Source organism: Globicephala melas, chromosome 5, assembly GCF_963455315.2.
Source record: "Globicephala melas chromosome 5, mGloMel1.2, whole genome shotgun sequence".
Classification (NCBI taxonomy): domain Eukaryota; kingdom Metazoa; phylum Chordata; class Mammalia; order Artiodactyla; family Delphinidae; genus Globicephala; species Globicephala melas.
The window spans coordinates 115,300,386-115,325,375 of NC_083318.1; the positions used below are offsets into that span (position 1 = coordinate 115,300,386).

Sequence of the window (24,990 nt, forward strand, 5' to 3'; positions counted from 1 at the left end):
GCTTCCACCAGAGTCCCCCACAAGACAGGGAGTGCAAGAGAACACCAAAATGCCAAAAGGGTCTCTTATTACCTAATTTCAGCCATGATGTACCATCACTTTTGCTCTATTCTATTGATCAAGCAGACCAATCTTGCTATAAGGTGGAGGCAATTATACAGGAGTGTGACTACCAGGAGGCAGGGGGTCATTGGGGGCCATCTTTGAGGCTGGCTACCATAACACCTAACCTGTTATTGGAAAAAAATCTGCAGAAAATCTACCATTTTTTAGAACAAAAATATTCCACCGGATACAATTATCTCCAAAGTGTGTCAGAGCAAACAAACGGACTTGAGGTATTTAACTGTGTACAAGAAAAACAGTCGACACGTTTGCATAAGATGACTTTAATTCCGTTAGGTTCTAAGGAGCGTTGAATCCTTCAGGTTATATTTGATTAAAATGTCTGTTCTTCACTTTTGCTAATCAGAAATGGCTTCCTCAGAGGGGAACATCGTCAATCAGATGTGGTTTCTTGAAAAGTTTCAGAGGTTGATGTCAACAAGTGAATTTGAAAGCAAGTGAATTTCTGTAAGTATTGGTCCAGTTTAAAGTCATAGGATCCTTTAACATTGCCTAAACAGTGAGCTATATTTGGGGATTTGGCATACAGAGGGTCTGTCTTGGATCAGGTCTCAAAATACCTAAAGGATTTCCTTAAACAGACCCAGGGTCAGATACAACAGGTGTTTTACTTCTAATTTTGGAACCCAAAGCAGCCAGTTTAGAGTGAGGCTGTTCTGCACTCATTCAGTAAGAGTGAGGATAATAAGTAATTTTGCCAAGACCTCATGTGTAGAAAAGACTGGAAATGTGTTATTCTTTTAATACTTCTGATAACAAACCACATTTTTACAAGATAACAAAGAATTGCGATGAATTCTGATAAAGGCCTCTGTTTTCTTAGTATTTAATAATTCATTTTAAAAAATATCAGAAGTTAACTTTAGGGCCAGCCAGAATACTTTTTTTTTTAATTAATTAATTAATTTATTTTTGGCTGCATTGGGTCTTCGTTGCTGCGCACGGGCTTTTTCTAGTTACTGGGAGCGGGGGCTACTCTCCGTTGCCGTGCTCGGACTTCTCATTGCAGTGGCTTCTCTTGTTGTGGAGCACGGGCTCTAGGTGCGCAGGCTACAGTAGTTGTGGCACGTGGGCTCAGTAGTTGTGGCATGCAGGCTCAGTAGTTGTGGTGCATGGGCTTAGTTGCTCAGTAGCATGTGGGATCTTCCCGGACCAGGGCTCGAACCCGTGTCCCCTGCATTGGCAGGTGGACTCTCAACCACTGTGCCACTAGGGAAGCCCCAACCAGAGTACTTAAATGATCATATCCATTTGATTATACTATTATCAGTGAATTACATTTTTGCAATGGAAAATAGAGACATTGTAGTGTTAATGATGTATTTGGTTTCCTTTTCAAAGTATTTCAAAGGAATTTGGGGGCTTTAGAAAATGGTGATGTTACATACGTTATTAAAAATATATGTATGTAAGCACATTTAAATAAGATTAAAATATGGATAAGGCTTAAAATGGAAAATGTGCTTGAAACACTGTTAGCCACTCAAAATGAAATTATTGTGCATATAAAAAATGAGCAAAGCTTTTTGAATGACTTCTAAAAAAATTAGAGCAAATGTAATCATGAAAATTTCAATTACAAAGTAAGGTTTGATAAATTTTCAAACGTGAAGCCCCTGTCAATATGTTTCTAATATATCCTCAAGATAATTAGCAGTGCAATCTTAGCATGCTAGACACAGTAGATTTCCCATAAATACATATGGAATATGAGATAAGCTTCAGAATTCTTACTGAAGGAATAGTAACAAATATTAGGAAAGGCATAGCTTTCTTTTGGCATATCAGAAAGTCTGTTGCTTATTAATACTACAGAATCTCATTTTAAGAATTCAATATTTAAGCTCTATAGTTTAGATATTACTTTACTTTCAATTCCTCTGTGGGTTTATAAGGCAAGCCATATTTTAAAAAAAAAGAAAAGCAAGCCATGTTGTAGGTAGTAGCAATACTGCATAATTCTTTTTGAGTGGAATGAGAAGTATATGCAATGTATATATTTTTAAAGAAAGAAAAGCAACAGGTTTGACTTGAAACTAGATTTTTCTAAAAGTGATTCTGAAGTGTTTATTTCTCTACAAAATGTACAAAATTTAATAATGGGACAAGAAAATTCATTTAGGTTAGAATACTTTTTTGTATTCTCCAATACAAAAAATCGGATATTGAATCTTTAAACCTTAAGAAATCAAATTTAGAAGTTCAAAGCAAAGTGAATATGGGAGTCATTGTTTGCACCAAGTACCAAAAACAAATTTCTAAAATAGAACTTTCGGTAATTTGCACTGGGCTCTCACCATCTGGCCTGCCTTGCCCCCATTCCAGAGCCTGCCTGACCACATGTCTAAACCTACAGAAACTCTCCAGTCCCCCCAGCCCCATCCTGGCACACCATGGCCTCAAGGCTGGAGTAGATTTTATGGTTAACCATGTCTTTAAATGATTAGGACACCAGATGCTGTTGTACTTTAGTAAAAATAAAATTCTGGTGTCACAAAAACATGCTGGATAAATTCTAGGTTCTAAAGCATATATTGTCATTCAACTTCGTAGGGTGGGAAGTTGAACGGGAATCCTCCAGCAAGCACTGCTGGAACCCAGGGCAAGTCCAGCACGTTATCAAGCAATTACGAGATGAATTTTTCAAGAAAAAATATCTAAGTTTTTCCGACCGGCGACCATCTCTTTGTGCCGCGGTGGGCAGCTACAGTGGCACGGTGAACCAAAATGTCTGTGGCAAAGGCATCATCTTGCTATAGTGCACGAGCTTGTACATCTAATCTCTAATAGGAATCAGCAGGCCACGGTTGATTTATGGACAGCCTGTGTCGCCCCGCACGGTGCCAGTTCCAGGAGCCTTCGCCAATTAGCTCTATTTTCTGTTTAAGCCGTTAAAGCCACCTCCATGGAAACGCCAGGAGAAGAGGCCGGGGAGGGGAGCAGACAGGTGCGCCCTCTGTTTGGAAATACACAAAGGGCCGACCCAGCAGCCTCAGTGTCCCTGGCGACTCCACGCACGCAGGGCACGCGCACTTCCCGCGGCCCCGCGGCGCAGTGGGCGGACGGCCGGGCGGGGCGGCGCGCGCAGGTTGCTGCACGTCGGCTAGCTGAGACCCTCGGCCTGCTCGCGGACGCTGTGCCCGGAAAGCTCGAAGCCGGCTCCGGGCGGCTGCGGCGGCGCCGCGCTGTAGGGACTTGTAGTCCCCGTGCCTCCCGGGCGCCTCCCCCGGGTAGGCCGGCCGCGCGTCCCCGCCCGCCGCAAGCCGACTTCCTGCCGCTGGCCAAACTACATCTCCCGCCGTCCTCTCCGCTGTCTGGCCGAAAGCGAAAACAAAATCTGGGCTGCGAGCGTGCTGCCCTCCGCTGGGCGCCCCCGCCCGCTCCCCGCCCCTCCGGCGCCCTCCTGTGAGGTGGGGAGACGAAAGGCCGCGTCTTTCTCTTTCGGCTTCCTCGGCTCCCGGTGTTGGGGCCGCAGGCCTCACTTCACCTGAGCCGGCTCCGCGCGCGCTCGGGTGCAGGGCTTTCCTCGCCTCAGCCGGGTCGGGACAAGGAAACTTGTGCGGGCGGCGACCCCCGGGCGCAGTTGCTGAGCCGGGCGGCGAGGCCGCCGGGAAGTGACTCCTAGCTCTCGGGTTTTCGTGAATTTCTCCCCCGTTGCCCCTGGGCGCGTGGGCCCTCGGGAGGTGGCCGCGTGCGCCTGGCCATGCATTAGGCAGGGCTCCCCTATGCGCGCGGACCGCTGCCTCGGGCCGCCGCCTGCAGCCGCCGCCGCGTGCCCAGCCCGAGCCCGAGCCGCCGCCCGCCCCAGGCCGGGGCGTCGAGGAGCCGGCGGCGCGGCCATGTGGGGCTAGCCCGCGCCGCGCCGGGCCTGCAACGCGACCGGCAACATGGAGGCGGCCGTCGGCGCCCCAGACGGCGGCGACCAGGGCGGTGCGGCGCCCCGGGAGGACGCGACGCCCATGGACGCCTACCTGCGGAAACTGGGCTTGTATCGGAAACTGGTCGCCAAGGACGGGTCGTGCCTGTTCCGGGCCGTGGCGGAGCAGGTAATGGGGCGGGGGCCGGGCGCGGGGAGGCGGCGGGGCCGGGTGGGAAGCGGCGGGCGGGCCGGGCCGCCTACCTCCCGGGCTGCGCGTGGCCCCGGCGTCCTCACAGCGGCCCATTGTCGCGCCGGAACCGGACGCTGCTCCGGGTCTGGAAGCTCTAAATCGAAACTTAAAGACCTGTAAATTATCTGGGTGTCGTTGCTCCTGGCGAAGAGGTAATGAGTTGAGGCCAGCCCGTGAGGCCTGCGGAGAGCCTTGTATCCTTGCTTCATGGCTGGCGACAGGGCGAAATGTTCTTTTCCCCTCCTCTTGGTTTTATAAGCACAGAGTTCCCACCAGTAAACCGAATGTTTCCTAGAGGAGGTGGTGCACCAGACTTAACTCGCGGAACATGATTTTTTTTCCTGTTGCTGGACTTTGGAACGGAGGGTAGCCAAGCCCGCCGATGTCAGCTTGAATCAGAAGGGGGAAAATGTACAGTTTGGGAAAGCCAGACTTTGGAAAAGGTAGAATGTTTGCAAAGAATTGTCTTTGAGCAGATTCCAGTCTTTTTTTTAATGCTCTGCAAGGCAGTGTAGGTGTACTAAAAATAATTGACTTAAAAATAAAGTCTGTTTTGGAGTTGGTAGTAGGAAGGAAGGGTATATCTGGAGTCCTTTAGGCCCTTGGCCGAATTTTTCCCCCTTAATGGTCAAAATCACTTCCTACCACAGTTCTTGGGAAGATGTTTCTGATTTTTTTTCTTTTTTTTTGTAAGAGAGCTTATTCCCTGTTATATAATACTGTAGTTGGTAGGTATGCAGTCAGCAAAACCCATCCTGTATTGAAAAATAGCTGTTGAAATAGTTGGACAAAAGTTTCACATTACTGCCCTGGTGTGTATTTCCTACCGTTCACAGTTTGCTTTCCTTTGGCCTAAGGTCCACCCCTCCCGTCTCCTCCCCGCCTTTGGAGTTTTTCTGTTTCTCTTTCTCTCACCTTTTTTGAATGCTAAGTAGCTTTCACAACTTCTATTTGTGAGTAAATGTTTTACTTAACATCTATAGACCAGTCTATTCTTATTTTTTTCAATATCCAAAGACCAGCCATTTATTTTCCAAAGGCCCTCGTTTTCACATTAGTAGCATAACATCATTTTTTTTTTTAAACAAGAAATGTATTTAGCAAAGCTCCAAACCTTTGCATTTTGTTGCAGGCATTGTCATTCAAACATTCTTCTCAAAGCTTCCCAAATCGAGCTCTTTTTTAGTTCAATAGATGTCTCTTATTTTTAGAATTTTAGGATGTGCTAATGTTGCTTTGGGATATGTTCACACAAACACATCCCAGTCTTTACTATCAGAAGGTAAACAGTCTGTCCCATTCGTGAGTTTCCTGGATCTCCATCTGTCCTGCTTCCTCTGCCTCAGCCTCCCTGGACTCCTTAGCACCTCCAGAAGCAGAAGGAAGAGGTGGAAGTGAATTCAGTCCCTATTGATACATATTGTTAGCTCTAGCAAGAATTTGGTAAGGAAGAAGGGGGAAACAAATAGAAATAAGGAAAGTATGGTGCTTATTTGGAGTTGGATTATCTACATCCTAGTTTATGTTGAAGCAGAAAGGTGTGTCTGGTTTCAGTACTACATGCTGTAGATAATTGGCAAACTTGATTATACAGAATCTCTATTTTTAAGTAGAAAGGAACAAGAGCTAGCTGGTTACACTAAGAACTCATTGCTAACATCAGCTAACACATTATTATTGTATCTTATTGTGATGGGATTTAAGTTAGGCATAAGGGACTATCCCTTCCAATTAGGTGATTCTGACTTTTAGTATACTGAGCTTTTAGAAAGCTTAATACTGTGACTCTTGGGGGCAGCTCAGTTCTTCAGTAGACAAGGACCAAAGGTAATAGCCTTCATGGCCAAAGGCAGTGTGTGCATTGCAGGGGGAGGCGGAGGACAGTAACAGACAGCAGCCTCAGGCTGCCCTTTAAAAATGTGTACAGAGGATTTACTTTTTTGCCAACGATTTCTCCAATAATATCAAAATAATTATAATTTCTAACAAGGAGTCACAGTAGGTAATCTAAATGGCGGCCTTTGGCGGGGGGAATGGAGAGGGAGAGACTTGAATTAGCAGGAGTCTTTCCCTCCAAATTACCTGATTTAGATAGGCTCTTCCCTTTTTACAGTTCTGGACGTGGGCCTACAGGAGGCCTGACCTGAATCAGCTCTGTGGCCCTAGAGCTAAAAATAGGGCGCTCTTAGAGGACTTGGAGAAGCAGTGCGTCTCGGCCTTTCTCCGTGTTTATCACCGTCTGCCCTAAGTAAAGATTGGAAAGCCTCCTATTTCTAGCTTATTTTCATGTATACAATGATTTGCAAAGATATTTTTCATACCATTTGAATTCTTCCTGAGTGTCCTTGAACTTGCACAATATTACGCTTTTTAAACAGTTGTCATTTAACCTTGCTTCTCTTAACAGTGCTTGGCTTTGTAAAGCCCCGGCACCCCGCACTTGATCAGAAGTTGCTGAGAGTTTTGCTTCTGAGTAACAGGTTCAGATTTCATGTGCTAATAAAATCTTTGTTAAAAGAGGAGAAAAAACAAGAGATATGCCTGTCATTGTTTTTGGTGGAAAATAAGCTTTATTCACTTATGTCTGCCACCTGTTGCTAGGTAAATGGCTTTAAGACTAGCTCCACTTTACTAATGGCAGGAAAGCCTGATCGGATGACACTGTGGTTTACTCAGACTAATACGTTGATTCATAATAGTGTCTAGCATAGCTTCTGTGAAGGAAGTGTTGCTAAATTGTCATTTGTTGAATTGGCAAAAACATTGTGTGGTGGTTATTTTTTCTACTACTCAAATCTACTACTATTTGGGTAGTCCTTCCAGTGCTGGAAGCTTAGAATATGTAAGGATGCTTTTTTGTAGTACCCAAGACAACAATATCGGCATACTCTGTTAAGCTGAAAAACCAGCTAGTATGCTGAAGACAAATTCATTGCTCACCTCAGCTAGTGCATCTTCAGTGTGTCTCAGTGTGCAGGGACCTGCTAGCTGTCTAAACAGTTGTGCCTTTGGTTCTGTGGGTATAAATGAGCCCTGGCTGTTGCCCACAGTGACCTGTAGAATGTGCAGCTGGAGCTTCCCTTTTCCTGAATTCTCTGCTCACCCTGAACATAAGGGAGAATCACTCAATTGGAACTCTAACTCTTAAAGTTACTTTATAATAATAGAAATTCTCAAGAGGCCTTGAGAGTAGTTGAGATGTGATTATTTTATATGTCAGCTTTTTTTCTCCTACCTTGACCTTGTAGAGTACCAGGAATACCTTCGTTTGAGACACCTAGTTATAGAAAAAAAAAAAATCTCTTTTTAGCATGGTAGTTAAGCCAGAGGGTTTCAAACCAAAGCTTTAGACTTTTATAAGAGACAAAATGCCAGTAAGTTATTCTTTTGTTGAACTAGTTGTTTAACAGAAGAAAACAGAGGCTACAAAGTGGGAGGATTTGGATCATCTTTGTAGTATGACTTATTTCAGGTGGTGCTTTAAGATTTTGGGCAAAAGAGCAAGTTTCAAGGCTGTTGGGATGACAGCACACAGGGGCACATTTGCATCCTGTGTGTTGCTCCCTGGATGTTCTTTCAAGAATCATGTAAGCCTGACAGCTAAAGGATTTAAGAATGAGTGCCTTAATTTTTCTGAAACCACGGTGGACTTAAATTTATACATAAGGCAAATAGTTCAAAATTACCGGGAAAAAGAAATTTATCTCTTATGGGCATAAAGCCGCAAAGACGATTTGTGTTGAAATTTCCTGTTTGTTCTCTTTTGCAACATGCATAGGATGAGGCTAAGCCCTGCATTGCAGGAATTCTGTTAGCCTTGCTTTGTGAAGAGCAAAGTTACAGTAGAGGGCTGGCCAGGAGAGGAAAGTGTCTTAAGTTTGCAAAGATTTCCCCAAAGGAGTAATTTCAGTGACTTAAAGGAGAAATGGTAATAAGCTCTTTATAGAGTGACATCTGGCTTAAGTACTGCTGTTTGTATGTGTCGTGTCATCTCTCTGGTTAGTGGAAGAGGTGGGAACGAATAAAGAGCTAGAAATGATAGTAAGGGAAAGGGAGGCGGATGTCTGCTGGTTGTGAGGTTATGTTGGGTGTGAAAGAAGGCACTAGGTCGTAGCTTGAATCTTCTAACAAAGTGCTTGACAGTGTGCTGCTCTTTCCTTTGCAGGTGCTGCACTCTCAGTCTCGCCATGTTGAAGTCAGAATGGCCTGTATTCATTATCTTCGAGAGAACCGAGAGAAATTTGAAGCGGTAATTTGTAATTTTAAACATGTAATGGTGTGTTGACTTATATTTACATTTTAGCCTTTAGAATGGTCTAGTGGGAATTTCACGGGTTGGATCTTAATACAGGTTTTGAAAATAACCCTTATAAAAAAGAACTGCTGGGTTTCCCTGGTGACACAGTAGTTAAGAATCCGCCTGCCAAGGCAGGGGACACGGGTTCGAGCCCTGGTCCGGGAAGATCCCACATGCCGTGGAGCAACTAAGCCCGTGCACCACAACTACTTAAGCCCGCGTGCCTAGAGCCCGTGCTCCACAACAAGAAAAGCCACCGCAATGAGAAGCCCGCAAACCGCAACGAAGAGTAGCCCCCGCTCACTACAACTAGAGAAAGCCCGCATGCAGCAACGAAGACCCAATGCAGCCAAAAATAAATAAAAATTTTTTAAAAAACTGCTTTTTGGAATTCAAATCCAGTTACAGCTGTGATTTTTTTTTTTTTAAGGCCATTTTGTGGTATTCATTTATTCAGACATTTAGAAAGCTTCTGTGACAGATGGGTCACTGAGCTGTGGAGGCTGGAAGGATGACTTAGGCAGGACCCTTGTGTATTAGGAGTGAGCTTTGTCTGATGTGATCAGGGAGTAAGGTCTTGTGGTTAACAGTTTTCCGTGATTGGCGACCCCATGTAAATTGTAAAAATTGCACACTTAGGGTATAAGAAATATGCTGAGCATAGCTAGAGTTGAGCCTTTGATTTTATCAGGAGGCATTTATAAATTTTTAATTTTCAGGGTTCATCATTGTGAACTACCTATCAAAGCCTTGTAATTATGTAAATAATGATTAGTAGTTAATAGAATGTAGTATAGTTAATTAGTAGTTAACAGAATATCAACTTACTGTAATTTTCTCAGTAGTGTGTAGTAGGCTGTGAAATAATGCCACAGTGACCTATTTTCATTTTACATTGAAAGCCTTATAGGATTTACTAGTTATTGGTTTTATGACTAGAATTATCACCTGACAACTTTCAGTGGTATTTTCCCCCCGTTGACTGCCAGAAGAACATTGACACTTTGCATATAACTCAATTCCAAGACTTAATAGGTAAATAGTGTTTAGATGTGTTCTTGGGTTGGAGTTCCTATTTTCAAGCAAAATTTTATTACTGGTGACATTTTTCTGGGTGCCATGTTATAAGATGGACAGTAATATATTCCAGGAAGGAGAGGTACCTGCTTGATCAGGAGATTTGAAAACTTGTTTTATTAATAAAAAGCTTGTAGTGTGGAGGCTAGATAAGAGAGTATTATAGCAGAGAGGAGGGCAGGGGAGTGGAGTGGTCCTTGAGTATTTGAAGAAATTACAGGTGAATTAGTTATTACTGTTATTGGCTGCTGTTGACAACAGTGGAAATTGCTAACATTGGTTGAGCATTTACTGTCTGCCAGGAGGCGTTGTTTTAAGTGCTTTGCATATATTTATTTAGCTCTACCATCCGAGGTTGAAAGTTCCAAGGGGGAAAGTTTTGCTTTCCTTATAATGAATACTTCTAACAGTTTCTATTGGCCAGAATTGGAAAAGACTCTCATGGGAAGAAGGATGTGCCTTTTTACTGACCATGGTTAGTTGGGGCCTAGATGAATACTTGCTGATTAGAAAGGAGAATCTCAGATTGGATGCAGGCTTGTGTCAGAACACGGCTTAGGTCTTTTGCAACTTTAAATGGTTCTGTGGGGTTGTTTTATGTTTTTTAAGTCTATAGATAATCAACTAATACAGAACAGTAGCCTCTGATTGGTGGGATATTTGAAATATGTGGCTATTTTATTACAAGTCTGTGTTGAACCTTAGGATACTTTTTGGAAATTTGACAGTATACAGTCTATAAAGGAATTAATCTCCGTCTTAAAAAAAATCCATGGGGGGCTTCCCTAGTGGTGCAGTGGTTGAGAATCTGCCTGCCAATGCAGGGGACACGGGTTCGAGCCCTGGTCTGGGAAGATCCCACATGCAGTGGAGCAACTGGGCCCGTGAGCCACAACTACTGAGCCTGCACGTCTGGAGCCTGTGCTCTGCAACAAGAGAGGCTGCGATAGTGAGAGGCCCATGCACAGCGATGAAGAGTGGCCCCCGCTCGCACAGAAACGAAGACACAACACAGCCAAAAAAAATATATATATATATATATACACACATAAATAAAAAAAGATGGTGTGGGCTGAGGAATGGAAAAATAAAATGTGGTCCATTCACACAGTGGGATATTATTAAAAAAAAAAAATCCATGGGCATTTAAAAGATTTTTATAGACCGGGGAGTGTATTTTAATGGTTTTAAGTGTATCACTTTGTTAAATTAACTGAGACTAATTTAAATAAAATTGAATTTGGTGTTTCAGATAAATGTCTTTTTAGATCTTTCAGTTAAATTAGTGGAATTGCTGTGAGAAAAGCAAAAAACATTATTATATAGCTTGAATAAACTCAATTTTTTTATATGTTAAAGTAACAATGAAGCAGGCCATATTAGAAAAATCTTGTTGATTCTTCAAAAGATCTTTAGCATTATTAGTTCTCGTCCTTGTTTTTAGTATAACTGACCTAAGAATGAATATTCATATCTATTAGTAAACTAATATTTCTTAGCTAGTGCATCTGTCTTTAATTATCTTCTGAGCATTGGCCATTACCAGGTTTGTCTTTAAGTGCTGCTTTTATCATGTAATTTCTCTGTTCACAGTGTCACCTGCTGGGACCTTGAACTGTCTTCTCCCTAAGTCTGATAGTCCTGCCTGGGCCCCAGGCCCTCTGTGAATAGGTGTGCAGTTGAGTTCCTCTCTCACTGCACTCACCCCACCGAGTGGCCCTGCTCCTGCTGGCCAGGTGGCTCCTGTCTTCCCAACACAGTGCTTGCTCTCCACCACTTCCTCATGATGCTGTCCCTGTGCCCATCCAGATCCTGTCCAGGAAATGTTTCCGGGCAGTGTTTCCTTCTTTAAATTCTTTTGTATGTTTATGATGTTTTCTTAATGATGTATGTATTTTCATAATTAGATTTTATCTGTGCATGTGTGTATATATAATATATATATTTTAGTATTACTGATGTATCCAAGGTTTGTGTAAAAATTCAGTAATTCACAGTGAAGAGATTAACTTTTGCTTCGATGTATTTGTAATAGACTTTTTCTCTTTTTGCAGTTTATAGAAGGGTCATTTGAAGAATATTTAAAGCGTTTGGAAAATCCACAGGTATGCAGTAATCTTCTGACGTATTTCTGTTTTTTAGATGTTAAATAATGTATTCAAAATTCATTACGAGAGATTAATATTACAGTGTATGGAGGGGTTTCCTTATAAACTTTTACTATCTTAGGTGCACGTTTTATGCAGCATTTAATTGGAAGACAGTTGGAGCTGTGTACTGTGCACTGTTGCCTCAATAAGGACAGTCGTGCTCTCTTTATCTGTCATAATGGCATAAAAGACCTAAAATAACAGTGCTGATGATTTCCAGGGTGCAGTGTTGGTATGTGTATGGGGCTTGGTGGACAGGGCAATATTTAATTGCTTCCCTAGGCAACTGAGAAGACAGTTTCTTTTATGGAGGTTCCATTCCCCATAAAATGGTCAGTGTGAGAAGTAGGAAGAGACTGTTGGGAGTAAAAGGACAGCACTTTCCCACCAGGTCCCATTACCAGCACTTCCTCAGTCATTTTGAAGTTAAAAGAATTTTTCTTTTTTTTTTCTTCTGCTGTCAAAACTAATGTTCTCTGTGTAAAAATCCAAATGTTAATGGCATACCATGTAGAATGTTCCCTCATCCCCCGAGGTAATTGCTGTTAAGTTTAAAATGACATTACCAAAGGAAAAAGCTAAGAGAAGGAGTCAGAGAGGGAGGAAAGGGAATAATAACATAGGAATAGGGTGTTTGATCAATGTTTGGTGTCTCCCTTCAATTCCCTAACTCTAATTTGAGTGCTTGTTGTGGGCCAAGAATGGCCAGGCACCCGGGAGGCAGAGGTGACTGGGATTTGGATGCTGTTCTCAGGAGTTTCCCTATAGTAGGGAACATCTCATACCAGTGAGAAGGTACATGTGTCGTAAGAAGTATAGGTATGATGCTGTAGGCATTCACTTTTATTCCTGGCTGGGTAGGCAAAGCAGGAGTTTGAGAGTAAGAGGGCACTTGAACACTGAGGAGCTTCTGGATAAGAAATGGGTGAAGGGCATTTCCAGGTAGTGAAAATTGTGCGCAAGACAGATAAAGAAAGCAGTTGGGTTTGTGTGGAGCACGGAGCACACGAAGGTGGGAGGTGGTGAGAAATGTCCGAGGGCAGGCTGCGGTGAGCTCACGGGAGAGCATCACTGCCAGCCTCATTAGCTTGGAGCTGATAGTTGAGGCCAGCATTTCTCAAAGCATCGCCTACAGGCCATTGCATCAGGAAAAATGCAGATCCCTGGCCTCTATTCCAGACCCAAATCAAAGTCTCTGCGCCTGGGGCCTGGGAATCTGGCATTGGGAAGTTTTTCAAGTTCTTTGAGGCAGGAAGTGAGTTATGTTTTGTTCACTGCTTTGAAGTGAGAATAGTGCCTGGTGTTTTTGTTAACTGGATGGATGGATGGATGAAAGAATCTTGTGTAAAGGTAGTTTGGAGGTGGATGAGACCAGAGGCAGGAAGACCGGTTCCAGTGGTTTTGAAAAATTGTTTAACACGCGGAGAAGTGGGCACACTATAGTAAGTGTAAAAAAAGGAAAATAAGTATGGTATTACTCCAGTTTTGGTGACAAATACCCTCTGAAGATCTTTTCTCTAAATCCGCTCAAGACTACATTTTTATTTCCGTGATTTTGAAACTGAGTTTTGCCCACAAAAATGGACACAAATTCATTTTCCTGAAGTTTGTAGGTTTTTTTCTCTTAGTTTATAAGCCTCTTTGAAGGCAAGAATTATATATTTTGTTGCTTTTGGACTTCCCGTGGTTACCTGTCAATTTGGGGTGCCTGATTGATCAGTTTGTGTGTGTTGAGTGCATGTTAAAGCCGTATTGCATTATATGTAACAGGTAGGAAAGATTAAACACCAGAATGTTAACAGTTCTCTCTAGGTAGTAGTACTACTGGTGATTTTTGTTTCCTTTGTAGAATATGAAGGAAACAACAAAGACCGTTTATTAATTTTTAATCAGAAAAAAAAACCCACGGTGTCATTTTATAGTCATCTTTGTGCAGCAGTTCAGGCTCTTGGGCTATGAGGGTCCGAGAAAGGATAGCAGAGACATGTGGGAGTGGAGAGAAGGGGACAGAGGGAGGAAATGAGGCAGTGTGAACTGAACTGAGACTGATGGGGGGGGGGGTCTGCAGGAACGGGGAGGGCAGGTTGCTGCGATTTTGCACGTGGGACAGGTGTTTCCTTCCCAGGGTGCTGGCCAGCCAGATTTGTTACCCTTAGGGCACCCCTCCCCAATCCGGTCAAACCTCCTCCAGGTGTTTCGGGTACCAAACAGGACAGTCGTTTGTTCTTCATTATTAGCAATAAATATTTATGTCTTCCTTTGTTTCTCTTTCTCCCTGATACATGGAATGTATGAAATGAAAAGAGAAATATAGTTGATGGATAAACTCCATTGCTTCATCCAATTCTCAGAGAAAACATCCTTCTCCTTTTACTTAAAAATACCAGTGGAACATTTTGAAAAATGCCTCAGACTTTTTGCAAGAATATATTTTTGTCCGCTTTACGTAGGTGAAATTGACATACGGTAAATTTTTAAGCTTATAATTTGATGAAATTTGACAGATGCATACAGTTGTGTGACTGTCCGCAGACATCGTATAGGACGTTTCCATCACTCCACAAAACTTCTCATGCCCTTCTTCTGCCCTTAATCCCCCCACCCCCATATCCACTGATGTATTAAGTTTTGCCTTTTCTAGACAAAAAAAAAATGGAATGATATAGTTTATAGTCTTATATGGCTGGCTTCTTTCACTTAGCATAATGGAAACATTTTGAGATTCATCCGCGTTGTGTGTATCGGTAGTTCCTTTTTTTTTCTTTTTTGCGGTACGCGGGCCTCTCACTGTTGTGGCCTCTCCCGTTGCGGAGCAGAGGCTCCGGACGCGCAGGCTCAGCGACCATGGCTCAAGGGCCCAGCCGCTCCGCGGCATGTGGGATCTTCCTGGACCGGGGCCCGAACCTGTGTCCCCTGCATCGGCAGGTGGACTCTCAACCACTGCGCCACCAGGGAAGCCCCGGTAGTTCCTTTTTATTGCTGAGTGGTCATTCTCTGTATGGATGTACTGCAGTTTGTTTAGCAGTTTACCAGTTGATAGATATTTGAGTTCTTTCCAGTTTGTGGCTGTTATGATTAAAGCTGCTAAGAATATTTGCTTGCAAGTCTTTCTGTGGGCATGTTTTCTTTTCTCTTGGATTAATACTACTGGGAGTGGAAATGCTGGATCATATGGTAAATTTATGTTTAACTTAATGAGAAATTGCCAATCTGTTTTCCAAAGTGGCTATGCCATTTTGCTTTCTCATTAGCAATAAATGAGAATTCCAATTGCTCTACATCTTCCTCAACACTCAGTATGCTCAGCCTTTTAAATTGTAGCTGTGTTGGTGGTTGTATAGTAGTATCTTATTGTGATCTTAACTTGCATTTCTCTAGTAATGTTGGGAATCTTTTCATGTGTTTATTTGCCATCCATATGTCTTCGTTGGTGAAATGTCTATTCATAGATTTTGTCTTTTTTTTTTATTACGTTGGTTTTATTGAATTATAAGAGTACTTTATATTGAGTATAAATTCTGTACTGGATATATATTCTTCAGTATTTTCTTCCGGTTTGTATCTTGTCTTTTAGTGTTCTTAATAGTGTCTTTTGAGGAACACAAGTTTGCTTTGATGACTATTTAAGAACATTTAAATTAGTTTTTTTGATACAGTGTAGTTCTTGAGTTAAAGTAGATTTTGTAGACACGATGTGCTCTTACCCACAATGAGGAAGTAGATTAAACAAACTCATACAGAGTGCTGAGTAAATAAAATTATGGCCTTAAGGTAGAAGATACTGATAGAACATAGATTTTTTTTTTAATAATTAAAAATTGACCCTGGTTAGAGAAGACAAGAAGGTACAATAGATAAGAAGATAATTCATATATCACATATGATAGATGTGTGTACTTAACCAGACTACAACAGAATTTATTCTGAAGATTAAATATTTATAAAATGATACATTATTTGAGAGGTGGTATTGTGTTGACACTAGTAGAATCGTTTTCCATTTCCTAAAGTGGATATGTGGATTCTGCATAAAGTGAATATAGCTTGTGTTTGTGATCTAAGCAGGCTGGTTTCAGGGAAGGGTTTCCTCTATACCAGAGGGTATCTTTTGTAGCAGTCGATGAGAAGCTGGGATTGTTAGGCAGAGGCCTATTTTAAGAGTCTGTTTCAATATATGGCACCCATTGCATTTCGAAAAACAGAGGCAACTTTTGCGAACTATTAAAGTGCAGAGTCTTTGGGGGGAAAGATGATCCTTTTCTGAGAGATCAAACCATCCTCTTAAAATCTTTCCATATCTCAAATTTGTTTTCTTTGAAGGAGAAAGTAGCAGCATTCATTTACCATAGCTCATTATTTTTAGTAACTCTTGGTATTAAGTCTTCACTAATTTCACAAGTAGTTTAGGAATACATTCTCATGGTGGAAGATTTAATACAGAATGAAGAGTGAAAATCTTTACATTTCCCTCATCTTGAACTTCCTGTCTCCGCTGTCAACTTAGGATATATCCTTCCAGACCTCTTTCTATGAATATATGTATTTTTTGTTTTGCACAATAGGATTATTTCATCAACTTACTTTTTACACATAATAGTCTGAGTGATCTTTCCAAGTCAGTTCATCATTCTTTTTGATGATTGCATGATGTTTCCATACATAGTTTGGATGAACTGTAAAATTATTTAATTATTGCTTATCTATTAGTGGAATCTTGGGGCTATCTTTAAAAAGTTTTTTTAAACTATTACAAATAGCTATAGTGGACATCCTTGTTTATATACACTTTTGTGGACATATGAAATATTTCTTTAGGATAGATTTTTTTTTTCTTTTGGGCTGCGCTGTACAGCATGCAGGATCTTAGTTCCCTGGCCAGGGATCAAACCTGTGCCCCCCGCAGTGGAAGCACAGAGTCTTAACCACTGGACCGCCAGGGAACTCCCTAGGATAGATTTATACAAGTTGAATTGCTGGGTCAAAGAGTATATGGATATTTAAATTTTTGATCTATACTGGCCCTTTCCTTCTGAAAAGCTTAAGGACTTAAAAGAGACTCCTTTAGTACTAGAACTTCTACCACATGTTAAAGTGATTGCTGGGGCACTGCTTTCTTTGTACCTTCAATCATCCTGAAGAGAAAGGACCTGCCCTTTTTCATCCTTCCTGATTCTTGAGTTCTGCTTTGAGTCCACATCCCGTTTTCTGGGCACGTATCATGTGCTAGGCTCTGTTCTGGGTGCTAGGTTGGAGGGCAGAGTCTTTGCCTTAACAAGTTCTCAACTTAGAGATACTACTCCGTCATCTTGCCACGTCAATAGGAACTCTTATTCTAGCTCTGTTACTAAGGATTTTTGTGACAGAAACTTGAGCTGCTTTTTAGTATATGTTATAGCCTGTTTTATAGAAATGTTTTTATAGTATTCATAATACTAACAATATTAATGAGCTTTTGTAGCTAATTAGATATGTCATATAAAGATATGTATTAAGGTATTGTAAAAAGTAGGAGACATTTATGTGCCAACTTTTTTTGTTCAATACAGGAATGGGTTGGACAAGTGGAAATAAGTGCCCTTTCTCTTATGTACAGGTGAGCACTGTAATAATGTAGGTAAACAAAAATAAAGTCAGTGGGAAATTAACATGTTCCATTGTAGTCAAGTTGTTAAAATAGCAAAGCAGTTTTATGCCTTGGTTGTAAAAGCATCTTTTCTAATGTTCTGCTTTTTTAATTGCATCAGTTAGATTTTGACATTTAGGTATCAATGTATAGAGATTTTAATTTTCCAAATATTTTTGGAATGGAATATAAAAATTTTTCCAGGCCTATAAACTATATCACTTACCATCAGCCTTCTAGAGAAATGATGTCCTACTCTGAAGGCTGGTAGCATTGAATGGCCACTAGAACAAAGGCAAAACGCTATATTGTCAATTTTACAACTTTTGCCCATTAGCGGAGCCGGTGAATGCTCTGTTTTTTCTTTTTGAAATGTCCTTATAAATATCATCTTCACAATTCCTCTGGTTTTGAGGTCTACTTTTAGAATTATATCTGAAGTTACATGTATGCAAATTACATTTAAAATTTAATTTTTTTACGAGGATACTTTTATATAAGTATGTTACAGCTTAGTTATTCCATTACTATCTTTTGTTCACTGCTCTATTTCCAGTGCCTAGAATATTGCTTGGTGTATACTGGGCTCTTGAGTGAATGAATGAATGAGTGATTAAATCTCAATTCATGAAGTATATTTCATCAGAAGTAATTTCTACGTGTTATTTTCAGGAAAGATTTTATAATTTACCGGGAACCAAATGTTTCTCCTTCACAAGTAACTGAAAATAATTTTCCTGAAAAGGTAAGAATTTTTCTAAGTGTTTCTAAAGGATTTAAGTAAAAGAACCACTCAGTTGCCATCTTGACTGCCTAAGCTATAATTTTTAAGTGACTTTTTGAGTTTTTTTAAGTTCCTATTAATCATCCATGAGTTACATTATTTTGTATTTGTTTTTTCCCACAAATCACTATGTTGAACTCTATCATAACATTTTACTAGAGAAAAAAAATTGAGATATTAGTGTATGTGATTAATTAGACTATTACTGTTTTACATCAATATAAACATTAAATAGAAAAACAACTTGTGAAAATGGGTTCTGCGATTGCATCCACAAATACTTTGGTACTTGTGATGTACCATTGTAAAGATAATTTACTGGCTAAGGTGCTATTATTTAGTCACAAAGCAGAAACAACTGAAAAATGATGTGAAGCCTAGAAAGGGGACAAAAACATGATTCATTATTAGAGAACTTTGTTTTGGTATCATCCAGGCCAAGTTGAAGTGTCTTATCACCATGCAAATGGTGGTAAGGGGGCAGGGAACTGAGTGAAATAGACTTTATAAGGACTTACAGGTTTCCAAGGTGCTTGGCTCTGGATCTGGCCTTTCCAGTATAATTTTTGGAATATGACGTAATCTAAGCAAAATCAGTGTGTATTTTTCTTAGCGTAAGTGATTGACTTATGCTAATACACATAAGGTAATACACATAAGACTTACCTATACACGTACAGTACACATAAGTGACTGACTATTTAGAAGGTACTTAAAACTGTAAAGCAGAAAAAATTTACCTTTGATTCTGCTTCTTAGAGGTAAGCATTATTTAAAGTAAGGTTTTAGAATATTTTCTTACAGTCTTTCAACCCTCATCTTTAGGTAGTTGAAATCAACATTGTTTTCATATATTGTGTGTGATTTTTGTGATCCCATAAGCATTTCCCCAAGTCATTAGGAACTTTTGATTCATTGGCTGTGTAACATTTCAGCATATGGATGTACCATAGTTGACCACATTGGAGCTTTAGGTTACTTCTAAAATATTCACTTCCTACTAGGAAATTTATTTATTAGTAATTCAGAGATATTAGAGATGTAAGTTGCTATGTAAATGTCATATATGAAGGGCTGAAAAGTGTATTTTATTTTTCCCTTTCAGGTATTACTGTGTTTTTCAAATGGCAATCATTATGATATTGTCTATCCCATAAAGTATAAAGAGAGCTCTGCTGTGTGTCAGTGTAAGTAATCACTCTTGTGCTTATATAGGAAATTTTCTTCCTAAGCATTATAGTCTTAGTGCAAACAAGTCAGGGCAAATGCACTGTTTTGTTGTAAATATATATTTATGAGATCCTTAGGTTACCAAAAATGTTAATACTATAATAAAAACTTATTTCAGTAGGAAAAAAAAGGCACTAGTATAGATTAGAGTTTGGCTTGTAAATACAAAGTTATTTTTTCTTGCAGTAATTAATTTCAGTAATAATGATTTGTATGTGTTTTTAAAGCTGTTAGTGTATAGCTTGAAAATCTAAATGACAGAGGAAATCAAGTATTTGATCGTATTTGGCTCTAGACCTGGGTTTCTTGACCTTGGCACTCTTAATATTTTGGGCCGGATAATTCTTTGTTTTGGGGGTTGTTTTGTGCATTTTAGGATGTTTAGTAGTATCTACTCTGTAGATGCCAGTAGCGCGCTCTCTCCCATGTGACAACCAAAAATGTCTCCGGATTTTGCCAAGTGTTTCCTGGGAGGATAAAATACCCCTTCCTTCCCCAGTTGAGCATTACTGCTGTGGTAGCTCCTTCCTGCCTTCTTACTTTATCTCCTTTATCATCTATTATGACAAAGTGCACATGACTCATACAAAGCCGTGGTGCTGGGCATGTGATGGGCGTTTTTCCTCTGTTCTTTAGCTGGGGGTGACCAGTAAAGACATGTGTAATGTAAAATTTTAAATTGATCTATTTGAGATATGGGAGTCTAGCTGTCTGTATCCTGGGCTGTGTCCTCCACCTGTCCCAGCTAGTCAAAATCTGGACATTTCAGCTTTGGGAAGGACAGCTCATGGTGCCTACCTTTCCTGTACTTCTCAGAACCTGTGGTTCGGATGATATTGGGATGGATGCAAGGTGGTCTGTGAGAAAGGGGGTCTCTCTTGGGGACTCGTTTAGGGGGGTGGGCACCATTGTCGATGAATTCTTCGTGGACTTGTTTGGGTAAGGTTCAAAGTGAGAATCCTGAACTCCCATGTGTAGGTTTTGAATGTTTGGTAATATATATTTCTGTGTTTTCTGGAATTTGGTTTTTTTTCTTCTTTTTTTAAAGCAAAGAAGTTGTCTAAATATGCTTCAGTGGCTGCTGAGAATAAATTTTACAATGGTTTCTCTTTAGTCCATTATGAAAAGTTACCTTCTTTCTAGCAATCTTAATGTTCCTTACGTTTTCCATCCAAGCCTCTTCAGGTTGGGCAGGTTGTGTGACATCTCTAGTTCTCAGTTTCTTCATGTGTACAGTTAGAATAAGAACATTTCACTGTGCTGGCATTAAATATGAAGGGTATGTAAAGGCTTAGCACAGTGTGTGGGATGTAGTCATTGCTCACTGTGCATGTTTAATTTTATCATACTTGGTTCAAAGTTGTGATACCTTTTTGTGTTATTGTTAGTTTTAAAAATGTCAGTATATTATATAATGATTTTTGAACTAATTAACTGCAAAGACAGAAATCTAGTTCCTCTCTATCTAGGTAACTTTCTGATTAAATTGTGTTATTGCTCATAAGGTGTTACAGGTGTTTAGGTAGGATTTGGAAGCCCGGGCAATCTCAATGTTATGTTAAAACGTAAAGTGAGTTAATATTGTGTAACATCTCTCTTTTGTTAATTGCAGCTCTGCTTTATGAATTGTTGTATGAGAAGGTATTTAAAACTGATGTTAGTAAAATCTTGATGGGACTAGACACCTCTGAAGTAGCTGATGAAAACAACAGTGAAATATCAGATTCAGAGGATGACAGTTGCAAGTAAGTAAATTTCAGTCGTAAAATATCTTTGTAGTGCCATACAAAGAAACAGTTCAGTAAATGCTTTTGCATGGAGTAGCCTCACATATTGAGGTATTATGGTATTCCTGAAATACAGCAATACAGAAACTTACGCAGTAAATTTCTTTTTTCCTGCCACTAATTTTATCTCATTTCTATTATAGGATCGTTTCTTTTGAAAGTTGATTTTGTTTGTTTCTTTGTTTGTTTTTGCTAAGCATCTATTTCTGTGTAATCGTGATGCACATATCTCTGAAATAGATTTGGTCCTGCCTATATGTGTGTATATTCTAAAATTTTAAGGTTAACCTGTCAATTGCTTACATATCCAGTGATGAAAACGGCCATTTTGATTTCCTTGACTTTCTTTTATTGTTTTCTTTCTTAGATAATGCCGCCTCCTTTTCTTTTTATATAATAAAAATCCCAAGTTGGGGTATAAGTATGTGAACAGCTCTGGATAATGCCTTTGTTTATGTTGCGAATAAACACCTTTTAACTTAGACTCTGCAGCTTATTTTTCTTTTCCACTTAAGACATATAGGGTAGTGGTTAAGAGCTTGGGCTGTGGACATCCTAACCCGGTTTCATTCTTGGCTTCCTGCCAACTAACTGAACTTGGGGCAAGTTACCTAAATTCACTAAGAAGCCTCAATTCTATAGGTATAAAATGAGGATATATTAGTATTTCTTTAAAGTGGAGAATTTATAAGAATTAAATGAGGTAACATGTAGAATGCACAGCCTAGTTCCTAGGTATAGCATCCAACGTATATTAGTTTTTATCAGTGATGTTAAGAAGCTTACTCTGTATTTTATAAGAACTGACCTATTTCATTCTTGGTGAAGCTAAAAGTATATCATTCCTTTTGTATGAGACTATGAAAGTACCCTTCATGGTGTCACATACTGTGAAACTAGAGAAAAATAAAATTAAGCCTCAGGATATCTAATTCTTTATTAAACACTTAAATATATCTCTATTTGTAATTCCCAGCACTTCTTGAATTGAACTGTAGATCCTGATTGAAAATTCGGTTGACTACCATTTTTACATAAGAAAGAAATGAGTCAGATTAAAATCTGGGTCTGCCATTGTAAATTTAATCCTAGAATAGACTAATTAACTTTGCACAGATGGAAATTCTGCTGCATGGTTTTCTCCAGGTGCCTAGTATGATTAAGGCATGTCATTGAGCATAGGGGAATTTTGAGGGAGAATGAATAACTAGCTTGTTGTAGCTTATTAACTTTACTTGGTGTGTGGGGACTTCCAGCAGATGCCCTTTGGTTGCTGCTGCAGTTTTAGCAACAGCTGGGTCTGGGATGGCAGCTGGCAGGTGAAGTAGGCGAAGTGTGGAGTAGAGACTAGTAAGCTGGAGAAGTGTACCAAGGATGGTGTGCTCATTGTAATGATCAGTTTTCCTCTTTATACTATATTATTGAAGCCCTTGGAACATGGAAGCCTTTCTAATTAATTTTTTCTTGCATTATTAGGATTTCCTTTTACTTGTGTCATGTCTGGCTTAGGGAGGACCAAGCTTCATTTAGGGAAGAATGCTACATAATCATGGCAAGACAGATGGGCATAGTGTGTAATATCCAGGCACTGTGCTCCTGTGCCTGGATCTCTTCACGTTCATATTGATCAGTCCTGAAGTGTTAGAAATTAGGGTGCTTGTTTAGTCCAGACTCTAAATACTTAAGAGTCTCTTAAATATTGCTGCATTTAAGGGTATAGATTTGGAGATTGTCCTAAAGACTAGAGATTGATTTATTAAGGAGGAGGAATTATACGACAGAAGAGTACAGGTAGCCTCTCACCTCATCACCCACTCAACTTGCCATCAACTTGTCCAGCCTCTTGCCTACCCCTGGGTCTTTGCACTTGCTGTCCCTTCTGCTTGGAATACTAAATAGCCTATGGTTTGCTGTCTCATCACATTTAATTCTTTATTGAAAAAGGCATCTTCCTTCATCCCATTTTTTATTATTTGATCCTAGGTCTCAAAACTAATTTTTTCCTACCTTTTTTTCCCCCAAAGCACTTAGCAGCATTTAACATACTGATTACTTATTTAGTTGGTGTCTACTCTTACCTGATTGTATATCTTGTTGTAGCGGAATATTTTGTTTAATGGAGCCTCATCTATATTTTGAAAGGAAATTTTTACATTAAATGTTTTTATGAACTCAATTATTCTACCAATGCAAATTTCATAGTTTATTTCTGTTTCTCTTTTCTTGATGATTGAGTCAGTAAGAATTACTGATAAAAATCTTTGACCTATATACATACGCACGTAAACACATGTACCTATATACATATATATATGTATATATGCACAGTTATACTAAAACTTGTTTGAGCTCCTTGGAATATATATAAGGTTGAGTTTTTGGAATATAACTGGGATTTTATATGACATTAGAACAAGTTAATTGCATGCAAACATTTTTGTGCTCCTAACGATGGCTGTATTTCTTCCTTTGTAGGAGTAAAACTACCACTGTTAATGATGTGAATGGATTTAAATCTTTGTCAAATGATCAGGTATTTTTATTTAATGGTTTTTAACTGCCTCTTCAGTATAAGAAAGTATATGAATTTATAGTCTTAATTTTTTTCTCTTTTCTGGTACATTTTCAATAGAGTCAGGATCATCTACTAGTAAGACATTCTTTGATGGCCTCTTAAATTTTTAAAGTGTTCTTCATTTGATTTTACTCTTATACATATCTCAAACATGTTTTGAAAGCATTTCTGTGTTGATTGGACTTCCTGACTTTGTTTATTTAGCACCCGAAAAGCAGTGGGAACTCTCCTAGCCTTCCTTTGTCTAGAAAGGTTCTTAAGTCACTCAGTCCAGCAGTCTATAGAAATGTGGAGTATGAAATTTGGCTGAAGTCTAAACAAGGTGAGTTAAAAAAAAAATCTGTATTTTCCATAAATTTGCTTTGAGGCCCTTGAAAATGATTATGTCAACTTGATACAATGCTGTTATTCTTTACAGCTCAACAAAAACATGATTATTCCATTGCTGCTGGCTTACAGTATGAAGTTGGAGACAAATGCCAAGTAAGTGATTACTTAGAGGAAGTAAAGATTTGACTTGAAATCTTATTTATTGTAATAGGAATCAAGAAAACAGCTCAAGTTTGGATGTGTTGTTAATTTGGGATTTCAGAATATATTGTGTGTACATTTTAATAGTTATAAATATTTAGCTTTTGAATACATTACCAAAGTCAAATATATCTTAAAACCATGGCGTCCCATCACATGATCTTTAAAACGATTTAGTCTTTGATATTACTTGCCTCAAAGAAGTAACAGTAACGTCTTAGATCTTTAGATAATTTCATTACAGTTGACAAATAATTTATTGAAATTGATTCAAACTTGACATTATAGGTCAATTTGGTATATGGAAGGCATCCTGGAAGATTCTGATAATACACAGTTTTTTGTTGGATTGAGATAAGAAAGTGAACAGTAAGAGAAGTTTTTGCCATTTACTTTGAATAAGCTGCTGCTTTGGGCTTAAAACTGTTGATTGTTAAGGGGGAAAGTTGTGTTAGATCAGTGTTTCTTACGTGGAGTGATTTTGCACCCCTACCTCCCATTTAGCAATGTCTGCAGACATTGTTACAGCAGGGAAGGTGCGACTGGTATCTAGTGGGTGGGGGCCAGGCATGGTGCCAGACGTCCTAGAGCGCACAGGACAGCACCCCAGCAAAAAATCACCTGGTCCCAAGTGTTAATAATGCCAAGACTGGAGAAACCTTTATGAAAAAATATTACTCTTTCTAAAACAAAAACAACAC

At 39.7% G+C, this 24,990-nt stretch overlaps 1 protein-coding gene across 1 annotated transcript in view; it reads left to right on the forward strand.

Annotated features, from left to right (window-relative positions):
* Nucleotides 1-3,985: 3,985 nt before the first annotated feature.
* OTUD4 (OTU deubiquitinase 4) overlaps nt 3,986-24,990 on the forward strand; it is a 41,656-nt gene continuing 20,651 nt past the window's right edge. Inside the window, exons 1-10 of the mRNA XM_030878135.2 lie at nt 3,986-4,172; nt 8,401-8,484; nt 11,664-11,714; nt 17,306-17,352; nt 18,055-18,127; nt 19,272-19,353; nt 21,009-21,141; nt 23,659-23,716; nt 23,963-24,080; nt 24,177-24,241. Of these exons, the coding sequence (XP_030733995.1) occupies nt 4,014-4,172; nt 8,401-8,484; nt 11,664-11,714; nt 17,306-17,352; nt 18,055-18,127; nt 19,272-19,353; nt 21,009-21,141; nt 23,659-23,716; nt 23,963-24,080; nt 24,177-24,241 (870 nt within the window). The 5' untranslated portion in view covers nt 3,986-4,013. The remainder of the gene's footprint in view (nt 4,173-8,400; nt 8,485-11,663; nt 11,715-17,305; nt 17,353-18,054; nt 18,128-19,271; nt 19,354-21,008; nt 21,142-23,658; nt 23,717-23,962; nt 24,081-24,176; nt 24,242-24,990) is intronic.